Genomic DNA, 13,669 nt, shown 5'->3' with positions numbered 1-13,669 from the left:
ACAAAAACTAAAAAACAGACAGACCAGAAGAACAATCCCCTTCGGTTAAAAAATGACGATTCAGACAGCATAAAAAACATGGCTCCAGGATATTTCCTTTAGTACTTTTTTACCCTCAGAGGGAATAGTGACCAAAACATCTACATCAAACACACACAAATAATTCTCAGAAAACATGTCATGTTTGTGATATGAACTAACTCGACTTATCCAAATATATGATATCTTACCCTATAAATGTATAATTAGCAAGGCTGTGCTTTGATTTTCCCTGTATAACCACATCGCATATAGCCGTATCGGTGCTGTTCCTGGGGACCAACTTCACACACAGCCTCTCCTTCTTCAAAGCCTGCTCCTCTGAGAGAGAAAGAGATTTAAGAGTCATAACATAAACAGCCCTAATTATGTCTTTCATTTATCAGCAGTCTAACTATATTTACACCAGAGTTCAAATGTGACTTTTTATGCCACAGACACATAAACTCATAACTAAAACCTACATTACGCAAACATATCGACTGACCTATTTGTCCTTGGGAAGCCTTATAAACAATGACACAACAATTTAACTACATATTATATATATAAACTACCTATTTCCTAAAAGTTTATTCAGACAGACAAGCTAAATATATATGCATTAATATTTGAACACCTTATAAATGCAACGTATATGTGCCTTCAGCCTCAAAACATCATACAAGTATATGAAAGCCCATCATAATTGCATAAAAATGTCTTTGGGTGCTAGAGGGGAATCTTCAGTGTCAAGTGTGTAAGAAGGATATAAGGGGCTTAACTGAGAGTGAAATGGCAATATAGTGGCTGAGGCATCTATTAAACATGGTTTTATTACAATAAAGTGGCACATTAAAACCAGCGCCCAATGAGACTCCATCTTCTTTTTAGCCATTCCTCCAGAACCTGCTACCAGACTCGGACATATTACTCCTGAGCCCATCCCATTCGTTTTGAGGCGGCGCCGGGGCGAGGGCCATGTAAATGCAATAATAATGAAAATAATAAACATGCTGCCCTCACTCCCAATGCCAAAATAATATTGCGGCGTTCTCAAAGGCGCGGTGAGAGGAGAAGAGAGAAGACGAGAAGGGGAGAAATACATAGCACTCAAAAAGCACTAAAGCATCAAGGGAATGCATTTCATTAATATTAGATAACCACCTACCACTCCCGCTCTGCACAAATAAATACATAAATAAATAAGCACATCATAAAGAAAAGCTGGGTTCTGGCAGAGATAAACAATGACTCATCGTTCTCCTCTCCTCCTACCTTCGGGGGAAAATGTTTATTTTACTCTCTCGCACTATCATAAATTAAGCTAAACCTGAGCCCATGAAACATTCACATTCACAACCTCTGGAGAAGCGCTCCCTCAGGATGACTACAGAGAAGAGAAAGAGAGAGAGAGAGAGAGAGAGAGAGAGAGACAGAGAGAGAGAGACAGAGACAGAGAGAGAGAGAGAGGAGGAAAGCAAAAAAAAAGTTTATTTTTTAAGGAAACTGCTTACGGGTATCCGTGGTGTTCTGGATCGGAGTGAAGCCCTCTGGCAAACAGTCCTTCAAGTCAATCAACTTCATGTCCACGACCACGTTGCATAATTGCTTCTGCCACAAAATTTAGAGATATAATAATGACTATATGAGTTTTAACCATTATAACAATGAGCCTGTTCAATAAAAACACTTCGCAGGGTTAAAATTACGTCTGGAAGTGGGCGGCTTTCAATTATGCATGATTCGTACCTACAATGAAAGGCCGCTGTAGTATTTTTCAGGCGCGCAGTTTTGTTGAATCGCTGCCCTCTTTTAAGCATGCGGGCACCTGTGTGCTAGCCATCATCTTCAGACATGGCAGCCCAGTGCTAGGGCCAGTCGGTGGCAGGCCAAATTGCTTGTGCTTCAGAACAGGGAGTACTTGAAAACAATCAGGAGCTGTTTAGTTGACATTTTCAAGCATGACTTTTTCCCTCAGCCTTCCCAGATTGGACTCATTATGGTTCCATTTTACACAGTAATAAATAGCAATAATCCAGCAAAAGCCCTGAAAGAGTGCAGCTAGCGTAGCGTGACGTGATGAGTCCGACATTCTGGATGCCGTCGCTATTGTTACCCGGCAGTTATTACTACTACAGACCATTTTTATTCATAGTTCTGACTTGAGGGTACGAATATGGATGAATGCTATTACTATGCATGAGGTATGTTTTTTTTAACACTTTTTTTATCTTTTATAAAAGACACGGGAGAGATTTTTCCCATCAGGACCTGACAAAGGGCCATCTACCTCCAACCCTGAGTATGATAAATCACAAACTGTTTACTTCCCACCACATAATTCACTGGCTAATTCTGTAGAATCTGTTTTTGTCATAGACAATTACAGTGGGGGCCACTTTGACTGACAGACAAAATAGCCTTTGTTGATGGCGCTGCCATGTTTTATTAGCGTCAGGGACTTCAAAACAGTGCAGACACACATTCCAAGACTCCATGCTGGAGAGATGGCAGAGGGGACTGATGTGCTACATACTAAAACTGCAGCTCTCATTTAACTTGATCAACAGGCAGGAATTGTCCTGGGTAAACCAGTCACAGCGGATTGCAAAGTCATCTCTGAATCTCATAATATGGATCTTAGAAGATGTACAGTAGTTTTCCTGCAGTGATAACAATATAGCACCTTAAAAAGTAGGGCGGGACTTGATTTCACAAAACGAATGCGAGTTTGGTAAAACAATTGCCCTGTTTTCATCCAGTATTAAGACGAGTTTATGGCTTCACTGTAGTCGGGACACATTCTTCAAATGTTAATATCAGCTGGAAATCACAACCAGTTGGTTGGTTGGTTAAACCAGTGTTGGTGGTAATGCATTACAAGTAATGCAAGTTACTGTATGTAATCAGATTACTTTTAAGTAACATTACTTTTAACAATATTTTGCAACAAAATATGTTAGTTATTTTTTCCAATATAAGTAACGCAAGTTGCTTTGTTTTCCCCTTTATTGACAAACATCTCTGCTGTCCCCATGTTGAGAGAAATCGGGAGGACGTGCAGAGGCTTTGTGTTCACTTTGTAAACATGATGGTTATTGTAGTTCTAGACTCTAGACTTCTAGATCTCACTTTCACAAAAAAAGATGTAGTATTCCTCAAAATGAATAAAACAGTGAAATTCAAACTTAGAATATTACACATACCTGCAATAATTAAAAAATATTAAATAACACAAAAATTCTTTATGTATTTAAAGCTGCAGTCCGTAACTTTTGGTGTCCAAGCGGGTTAATAAACAAAACTGCCACACAGGTACTGGGCTACTCCGCAGTGGTACGACCCGAACCAGTCTAAATTAGTCCGAATATAAACACTTATTATAGGTGTACCGGAGTGATTCAGGATAAGACAAAAACACGATTTGGAAAATGGATTCATGATGTACTTGCTTATTATATACATTTTGTACATTTTTAACATAAAAAAAGTTACGGACTGCAGCTTTAATCTAACTTTATTAAGCAATGTCTTTGCTGCTGACCTTTGATGATCAAATTTAACCATACGAATAAGCAAAAATGACAAACTTCACACTTTTTGTTTCTTTTGTTATTGCTGAAGTAAAAGTGTAGAACTTGTAAAAATATATAAAATATATTTGAAATAAATAAAAATAAATTTGCTATTGATGTACTCTCAACAGAGAGTGATGGCGGCGGAGGATAGTCTGGCAGTTGTTCCCATGCTGCCACTTGATCATCAAAAATCAAATCTAAACTACTATAAGTTAAATAGCGTTGAACACCACAATGGCTATAAACTAGGTATGTTAAAGTTTCAGTGGTTGATTATAGCAACTTACGTTGCTGCATTACTGATAGTTACGATGCGGATGCGGCCATGTCCCGATATATCTGGGCCGTTCATGTGGAGTGAGAGACTGATCCAATCGACGCCATATCAAAGACGGATTACATATTTTTCAGTTATAACAACATACTTGTATATGAAGCAATAAATAACCAAAACCAGCATATAAAACGACAAGGAAAGAATGTCAAACAGGCCAAAGTAAGCTGGTCTTTAATTGGATATATCCTGTTGACCCTGTTATTACTCTCGGGAGATGTACATAAATCTAGGCAGCCTGGATTCCATGGACCAGATTTTCGCCTCAGGGAGGGGACCAATCACAGAACGGGTAGGGAGCCACAAGACGATGACGACATGTATGCGTCACACAAAAGCAGTTTGTTTATATTTCTGTAGAGTGTCCACATATACCTTCTACCATCATGTTTGTCTTGCAAAAACGGCAAAAGTTTTACATATTGTTATGTACTATTAATGTGTATTGTCCCTGATTAAAATAAAGATAAGATAAGATGTGGGATACGTGTAAGGTCATGGACAGGTTTGGTGGAATGGCTAAGTATAAGGGTGGGTGGGTTAAAGTGTAATTGGGACTAAACATTTTGTCAACATTTTCAATGTGTTTTGTAGAAAAACATTTATTTCATAACGTGATTTCCCCCCCACTTTCAATTATTTTACTTCAATGAAAGGTTAGATCTTTGCTAATCTTTTTGATTAAAGATCAAAAGGATAAACAATGCAGATTTATTTTTTTACAGGCATTTTTGATCATATTTACCAGGGGTGCCTTTAATTCTGACCACCACTTCATATCAATATATATATATATATATATATATATATATATATATATGTTTATATATATATAGGCTTAAATTAAAACATTAAAAAATTAAAAAATATTCATACATTAATCAGTGAAAGGCATTTTGTGGCAACAGCGAGTATTAAAGGAAAAACAGATGCACTGGTGAGATGCAACACTGAATAACAATGACCCACCAAAACAAGCTTATTAGCCACAGCCTATTTTTGTCATCCTCACAAACATTACAAGCAAACCTATCAGCAGGTTAAACCCAATTATGAACACAAGGTCAGTTTCTTTCAATAAATACCTAGTTTTGAGGGATTTCAATCCAAGACAGAGATAAAGTATAGAATGTTTTCTAAAAAGACATGCTATGTGTTGCCTTCGCTTACACAGCAAATGGAGGACCAATAAAGGTAGGGCAACTCAACTTTCCATTGTTCAGCTTAAATGAAGACCGATAACCTAAACAGCATGACTGGGCCACCTGTTTCACTTTCGAGACAGATACCTGCACATAAAAAGATGCTCATTCTCAATTTAGCTCAGCTGAAAGGGAGGGAAATGTTCAAATAGTTCCAATTCACAGAGGAATTTTTTTTAAATAGGTGCTCCTTTAGCTAGCATATTGCATGGCTGTTTGATGTGCCATATTTCATAAGCAAGAATCTCCATAACCGAAAGTTTGACATTTTTCGGATGCTTTTTCCATCTTTGATGAATGGCTGGGAGGTATTCAAACTGTCTATAGGGAGCAGGTTAATTGAGCCAAATGAAATCGTAAACTACTAACGTGGAGAGTTGCGTTTATGAATAATCATAAACCAAATTCCTTCGGGAGAACTGGAGATCATCAACAAATTTTCAAATGCAACCATGTTGGGACTTCAAACCATTCTAAATGCAGAGAAGTATTTGCATTCGGTTTAAATACTTCACTTTAAAGGACAGAACATATTTTGAAGGAATTTGTGATCAAAGATCTGTGCAGAACCCTAATGAGGGATGGACTGAAGCAAACGGTGCAAACGCACTTTATGACGGCGTGTGAAGAAAAACTCGCAATGATGCTAAAACTTACATGTTTTCACTTACATTTTTGGATGTGGCAGCTCGGGTGAAGCAGAGATAGCGGGTGACCTTGGATTTGAATATGCTGTCCTTCCACAGGTTGGCGTCGAAGCCATCTGTTGTTTGTGCAACCTACGTGAAAAGAAAAAAAAATACACAGAGGAGAATGCATTGATGTGAGAACGAATTAATGTATGGACCATATTCATGTTTCCTTTTTTTTTGCCCTGCTATGCGCCTACTTGGCTTGCTTGAGCTCTCACTCCGTTTAATTAGAGCCCTTCACAAGTGCAGAAGAATCCTCAGTCTCCTAAAAAGGGTAAAAATACCATCAAACCCCCCATGGGACAACAAGGATGAAACAAGACCTCAAAAAGAAGGCCTTTGAACAAGCTAAATGAGACTTCATTGTGCACTGCAGAGATCAAGCAGCTCCCTTTTTGAAATACAGTAAAATAATGGCAGTCACGATTTAGAAATTTGCCAAATGATATTGAAATAGAACTGCAATGACAGGAAGTGGAATTTACAAAATTGCAGTTCATGGGATATTAATACTGAACAATCAATTATTTAAATAAATACACTTACAACAACTATATGAGATATTTCAAATTATAATTTAAGAAAGTACAATTCTGCATCCAGTTTGCTACCTTAATTCAAATTTAAAGTGAACTAAATTGATCTTATGTGAAGTCTTGACAGGCATACAGTATGCTCTCAGAAAAGCTGACACGAAAAGCAGAGACAGCAAGAGTGTGGTGGGGCTACAGCATCCGCAGACGTTGGCTAGGACCAAAGCTCTCAGGGGGAGTCTATACATCAACCACAATATCCTCCTCTCCTTCCCGTCTCCCTCCCCCCTTTACAAGACAACCCATCCTGGACACTTTTTCCAGGTCAGTGCCCCGCTCCTCCTGACAGCGTAAACAAAGAGCTGGAGCTGTGAAGCCCAAAGTCAAACAGGGAGGAACCAGGCACCAAAGGAGTCAGTATGCCACCGTGCAGCCGGGGCAGGCAAAGCAGCCTGAATGTGGAAACAGTTGCTAAGTATTGGGACTAGTAGAGGGAGGAGACATCTCTACTTCTCAGAAGAGAAAAAAAGAGAAAAAAAAAATTAAACAATCGAAAGACGCTTAAATATAAGTATTCTGTGTCTTGTGGTTTGCTTTCTGCTGATGTATATTTGCATCTGTTTAGAGGTTGTTGATAAAGTTCAGAAGCCTAGCTGAAACTAACTACAATTGTTGGTCATATATAGTTGTCTAAAGTTAGTTAATAAATAAACAGATTTGAAATGTGTGTAGTTTAAAAGTCAAATTTCGGCACACTTGCTAAAACTAGCTCTTAAAGGGCACCTATTATGCAAAATTCACTTTTGCATGGTGTTTGAACATAAATGTGCATTGGCAGTGTGTTTACACAACCAGCCTATAATGATACAAATCCACCCAGTGCTTTTTTTAAAATCCCCATAAATCATAAGCAGTGTCTCAGAACAAGCCGTTTTCAGATTCTGGGCAATGTGATGTACTTTTGCACAAGCCCCGTCCATGACTGTTGACTGACAATGTCATATTAGGATAGACCTGCCCTAAGTGAGCTGTTTGCAGTCCGCAATTGTTTCGACGCTGGAGCACTGAGCAGCTGTAAACAAGAATGTCTCCTAAGCGATTTAGGTATTTTGTTGTTGGATGTAAGAATGAACATCCCAGTTTTCATTTACTCCCAACATCTGAGCTGCTGAAGACGCAGTGGATTACTTATGTTTTTGAAGGGAATGCGACCCTCAATCTACCTAAATGCGTTTTTGTTCAGCGCAAATCATTTTACACCAGACTGCTTTGTGAACGAGGGTCAGTACAAAGCAGACTTTGCTAAAAAGTTGTTACTCGAGGATGGATCTGTACCAACTGTTGTGTTCGTTGATCCAGCTTACAGTCTCCGGAGTGATACTGGTCACGGCAGTAATTAAAGGGACAGCGCGCAATTTATAACAGTTCATCAGAGTTGTTTTACGGATATAAAGTTTAGCAGTTTATTTAGCACCCACTGAAAAGGTATATATTTGTTTACTGCTAGTTGTAACGAGTGTTTTTGTGTAATTCGCAGTGTATGCTGATGATAATGCAAGGGGGAGAGAGAGTATATTAATAAGACTTTAATGCGCACTTCTTATACTGTTTATTCAGCTTTTACGGTGATTTTCTGGACTCAAACAAATGCTTCACCTTTTGTGTGAAGTACAATAAACTTCATAAAACTTATCAGTAAAGTTTTGGCCATCATTCGGACGCGGTCTGCTACAACAGTCTTGTACTATTAGAGGATAAAAACAAGATAAAAAATAAGTTGTAACCGTAATTAAACTAAACTGTACCAGTTCTATCTCCATGCAGCATACAGGTCCTTCTCAAAAAATTAGCATATTTTGATAAAGTTCATTATTTTCCATAATGTAATGATAAAAATTAAACTTTCATATATTTTAGATTCATTGCACACCAACTGAAATATTTCAGGTCTTTTATTGTTTTAATACTGATGATTTTGGCATACAGCTCATGAAAACCCAAAATTCCTATCTCAAAAAATTAGCATATTTCATCCGACCAATAAAAGAAGTGTTTTAATACAAAAAAAGTCAACCTTCAAATAATTATGTTCAGTTATGCACTCAATACTTGGTCGGGAATCCTTTTGCAGAAATGACTGCTTCAATGTGGCGTGGCATGGAGGCAATCAGCCTGTGGCACTGCTGAGGTGTTATGGAGGCCCAGGATGCTTCGATAGCGGCCTTAAGCTCATCCAGTGTGTTGGGTCTTGCGTCTCTCAACTTTCTCTTCACAATATCCCACAGATTCTCCATGGGGTTCAGGTCAGGAGAGTTGGCAGGCCAATTGAGCACAGTAATACCATGGTCAGTAAACCATTTACCAGTGGTTTTGGCACTGTGAGCAGGTGCCAGGTCGTGCTGTAAAATGAAAACTTCATCTCCATAAAGCTTTTCAGCATATGGAAGCATGAAGTGCTCCAAAATCTCCTGATAGCTAGCTGCATTCACCCTGCTCTTGATAAAACACAGTGGACCAACACCAGCAGCTGACATGGCACCGCAGACCATCACTGACTGTGGGTACTTGACACTGGACTTCAGGCATTTTGGCATTTCCTTCTCCCCAGTCTTCCTCCAGACTCTGGCGACTTGATTTCCGAATGACATGCAAAATTTGCTTTCATCCGAAAAAAGTACTTTGGACCACTGAGCAACAGTCCAGGTCAGGCGCTTCTGCCGCTGTTTCTGCTTCAAAAGTGGCTTGACCTGGGGAATGCGGCACCTGTAGCCCATTTCCTGCACACGCCTGTGCACGGTGGCTCTGGATGTTTCTACTCCAGACTCAGTCCACTGCTTCCGCAGGTCCCCCAAGGTCTGGAATCGGTCCTTCTCCACAATATTCCTCAGGGTTCGGTCACCACTTCTCGTTGTGCAGCGTTTTTTGCCACACTTTTTCCTTCCCACAGACTTCCCACTGAGGTGCCTTGATACAGCACTCTGGGAACAGCCTATTTGTTCAGAAATTTCTTTCTGTGTCCTACCCTCTTGCTTGAGGGTGTCAATGATGGCCTTCTGGACAGCAGTCAGGTCGGCAGTCTTACCCATGATCGCGGTTTTGAGTAATGAAACAGGCTGGGAGTTTTTAAAAGCCTCAGGAATCTTTTGCAGGTGTTTAGAGTTAATTAGTTGATTCAGATGATTAGGTTAATAGCTCGTTTAGAGACCCTTTTCATGATATGCTAATTTTTTGAGATAGGAATGTTGGGTTTTCATGAGCTGTATGCCAAAATCATCAGTATTAAAACAATAAAAGATCTGAAATATTTCAGTTGGTGTGCAATGAATCTAAAATATATGAAAGTTTAATTTTTATCATTACATTATGGAAAATAATGAACTTTATCACAATATGCTAATTTTTTTAGAAGGACCTGTATATTCGTTGGCTCTGTAGGCATCAATGTCCGACTCCGGTTTGAACTGAACACTGTGTTCTGATATTTTCATTCCGTGAGATGAGATTGTCCTGACTGCAGCGTGATCTCTTGAAGCTCTGCCCTCTGTCCCGGGAGAAGTAGCTCATTTGCATTTAAAGGGACACACAAAAACGTCTCAGGTTACGTATGTAACCCTGGTTCCCTGAGAGGGAACGAGACGCTGCGTTGAGACGCGGTGGGAACGCTCTGCGTGATTGCGTCGTGAAGCACGTGTATAATCAGTCCAATGGAAGAGCGAGACGTCATAGGCGGTGACGTCATAGACCAGGAAGCTATAAAGCACACCAGAAAACAGCCCGCGACAGCTTCTGAAAAAGCCTGAAGCAAGTCGATCAGGGCATGCAGGAAGTATGGCGGGAGAACGCAGCGTCTCGTTCCCTCTCAGGGAACCAGGGTTACATACGTAACCTGAGACGTTCCCTTTCAAGGGAACTCGAGCTGCGTTGAGACGCGGTGGGAACCCCATACCCACTACGCCATAAGACAAATGCCCGTTCTGTGTGAAGTCCTTGCGCACACTAGAAGCAAGCAACCTAGCCCCGGGAGTGGAGAGGTGTAGGTCATAAAATCTGACAAATGTATGAGGTGAGGACCAGCCTGCCGCATTACAAATATCCTGAAGGGAAACACCCGAAATTAAAGCCTAGATGCAGCCATACTCCTAGTAGAATGGGCCTGAACAGCCACAGGTGAACGCTGTCCGGCCGCTTCATAAGCAAGTGAGATAGCCTCAACTACCCACTTGCTCAATATCTGTTTAGATGCAGGGCAACCTATCTTAGGTTACCCGAAGCAGACAAATAATTGTTCTGATAAACGCCACTGAGAAGCTCTGTGGACCTAAGCATCCAAAGCCCAGACAGGGCATAACAGATTTAAGATTTTCCTGATCTGGGGTATTAAAGGTGGAGGACAGAAGGCCTGGAGCACAAATGACCGCACATTTAGTAGGGACCTAGAAATACAACCCGATCTGGGGTGAAGAAATACTACCACCAACCAGGTGCAAATCCAAGTACGTGCAGGCCTCAGCCTCATGTACCACGGAGAAGACGAAATTAGGGATCTCTCCTCAGAGATAGCCCAGCAAAGAAACATTCATTACAGAAATCAAGTACTGTACCAAAAAGGGCAGACACGAGATTCAGAAGGCGTTCTCTGCACCAGGCAGAGAACAGCATATTAGTCTTCTCGTGGAGGGAGCTCTAGACTGGAGTATGGTCTCCACGACCTCGGTCGAGAAACCTGAATCTATGAGCTGGGCCCCCTCAGAGGCCGAGCCCACAGTATCCACAACTCCAGAGCTCCCAGGAGCAAAGATATCGGGAAAAGCGTATAGGTGTAGTGGCAACCACACCTATTACATTACATCCAGTCCAAGCGGAGCTGGATGCGTGAGGGAGAAACACAAGGGCAATGCATTGTACAAGCGATGCGAAAGGTCGACTTGTAGTTTGACCGAAGTTCTCCCTAAGAAGCTCCACCACCTCGGGGTGAAGTCTCCATTCCCCGGGCCACAGCCCCTGCCTCAACAGGATATCTGCTCTGATATACGAGACCATCAGTGTGTTGTCCGGACCCTTTGCCGACCAACCACTCATGATTGCCCCCGACTTGTGAGGGAAACATCCGTCGATAGCATTATGCGTCGACAAGAAGCCCCCAACACTGGGCCTGGGCGAGGAACCAAGGTTCTTCCACATGACCGAGGCACGAAGGCATAGCCGCGTGACCTTGATCATGCGAAAACGGATTTCCCCTCGGAGAAAAACCCCTTGGTCCCGAGCCACCACTGCAGGGGTCTCATGTACAGAGGGCCAAAAGTAATTACGTTGGACACAACTGCCATGAGCCCCAGCCAAAGACCGTTCACCGAGCGGCCACTCATGACCGCCCCCCATCCTGTGAGGGAAGCATCCGTCGATAGCGTGACGCGTCGACAAGAAGCACCCAGCACTGGGCCCTGGGCGAGGAACCAAGGCTTCTTCCACATGACCGAGGCACGAAGGCATAGCCGCGTGACCTTGATCATGCGAAAACGGATTTCCCCTCGGAGAAAACCCCTTGGTCCCGAGCCACCACTGCAGGGTTCTCATGTACAGAAGGCCAAAAGTAACTACGTTAGACGCAACTACCATGAGCCCCAACAGTCTCAGAGACTGTTTGCAGTGAGTGACTGACCTAGTTTTACATTCTTTACGGCTGTGAGAATCGCAGAAATACGTGCAGGAGACAGACGTGCTTGCATTGTTGTCGAATCCCATAATACACCTAGAAAGTGGTCCTCTGAGCTGGGAGGAGTACACTCTTTTTGGTGTTGAGCCGCAACCCCAACCTCCTTATGTGGGACAGAACGACATCTCGATGTTGAACTGCCAAAAGCTCGGACTGAGCTAAAAATCAACCAATCGTCGATATAATTTAATACGCGAATGCCCTGGAATCTCAGAGGAGCCAGAGCTGCATCCACGCATATTGTAAAAGGTGTGGGGTGATAACCTAGGCCGAATGGAAGAACCCGATACTGGTATGCTTCGCCCCTGAAAGCAAACCTCAGGAACCTCCTGTGATGAGGATGGATAGATAAGTAAGCGTCCTTTAAGTCTATTGTGACAAACCAGTCCTCGGACTGAAACTGTGACACAATCATATTTAGCGTAAGCATAATATGCTGTTTAATTGACGCAGATCTAGAGTAGGACGCAACCCCTCATCCTCTTTCGGAACAATGAAGTAATGGCAGTAAAACCCTGACTGTCTGCCGGGAGGAGGAACCCCTTCTACAGCTCCTTTTGCAGAAGTGTCAGTACTTCCTGCTCCATAACCAAAGCCTGCTCGGGGTCCACCACAGTGGGGAGGACCCCTAGAAATCTGGGCGGACAAGAACCGAATTCTGAACCCTTTTCTATAGTGTGCAGGACCCACCGAGAAATATGTGGCAGTAGTTTCCACGCTGCCAGAAATTCTACTAGGGGAACCAGTCTCTCAAGACTGGCCTCTGGATTTGGTTGAACAGTCAGTACGGTGCCCTGAAGCAGCGAACCGGCAGGGAACAACCGAACTGACCGTTCTACGACCCTCCTCGGAGGATCGTATGGGGACGCTGACACCTCGGTGCCCTGAACGGCGAACCAGCAGGGAACAACCGAACTGGCAGCGCTGCGACCCTCCTCAGAGAGTCGCACCCCAGAGGGCGCCGAGGAGAAACGATTTCTCAAAACCGTCCCTGCCCCGAAGGAGCCCTCAGAAGCTTTATTAGAGATGACAGTCCTCAGATCTTGCCTCCCTTTAAATAACTTAGTTCCAATGGCCCTCCTCGGAGGATCATTGGAAAAAGCAGGCACCTCGGCACCCTGAAACGGCGAACCGGCAGGGAAACCGAACTGACTGCTCTACGACCCCCCTCGGAGGATCGTTTGGGGACACTGACACCTTGGTGTCCTGAACGGCGAACCGGCAGGAAAACCGAACTGGCAGCGCTGCGACCCTCCTCAGAGAGTCGCACCCCAGAGGGCGCCGAGGAGAAACGATTTTCTCAAAAACCATCCCTACCCCGGAGGGGACCACCCTTTAGAAGCCTGATAGCCTCGGCATCAGGGCTTCCTATTGTCCAAGCTTTTTTAGAGATAAAATAGTCCTCAGATCTTGCATATCTCTAACTGGCTAGACTGCTACCGCCACCCAAGTCCCCTTTGATTGTGGAGGAGCCCAAATGGCGATGCTCGCTGTGCTGCTAGGAGCTTAGTAGACTGAGACTGCTCCGCCCAGCAGTCTCAGGAACATAGATTGGTGAGGAAGAAACCTCTGGAACGCCGCTGAACGGTTTATTCT

At 42.7% G+C, this 13,669-nt stretch overlaps 1 protein-coding gene across 5 annotated transcripts in view; it reads right to left on the bottom strand.

The window, feature by feature from the left end:
• Positions 1–13,669, bottom strand: part of mvb12bb (multivesicular body subunit 12Bb) — an 85,951-nt gene that overhangs the window by 50,187 nt on the left and 22,095 nt on the right. For 4 of the 5 annotated variants that reach the window (XR_013201055.1, XM_077222866.1, XM_077222869.1 and 1 more), the window contains exons 3-5: positions 5,807–5,914; positions 1,536–1,632; positions 231–360 (exon numbers count right to left, since the gene is read on the bottom strand). Coding sequence is in view for 4 of the 5 variants with exons in the window: in XM_077222866.1 (XP_077078981.1) it covers positions 231–360; positions 1,536–1,632; positions 5,807–5,914 (335 nt within the window). In the remaining variant the exon portion in view is untranslated. The remainder of the gene's footprint in view (positions 1–230; positions 361–1,535; positions 1,633–5,806; positions 5,915–13,669) is intronic. The other variant, XM_077222867.1, reaches the window with a different exon arrangement.

This window comes from Siphateles boraxobius, unplaced genomic scaffold, assembly GCF_051911475.1.
Source record: "Siphateles boraxobius isolate OS27281-9 unplaced genomic scaffold, OSU_SipBor_1 9, whole genome shotgun sequence".
In the NCBI taxonomy this organism is placed as follows: Eukaryota; Metazoa; Chordata; class Actinopteri; order Cypriniformes; family Leuciscidae; genus Siphateles; species Siphateles boraxobius.
The sequence above is the reverse complement of the archived record's forward strand: the minus strand, read 5'-3'. Positions and strand labels throughout refer to the sequence as shown.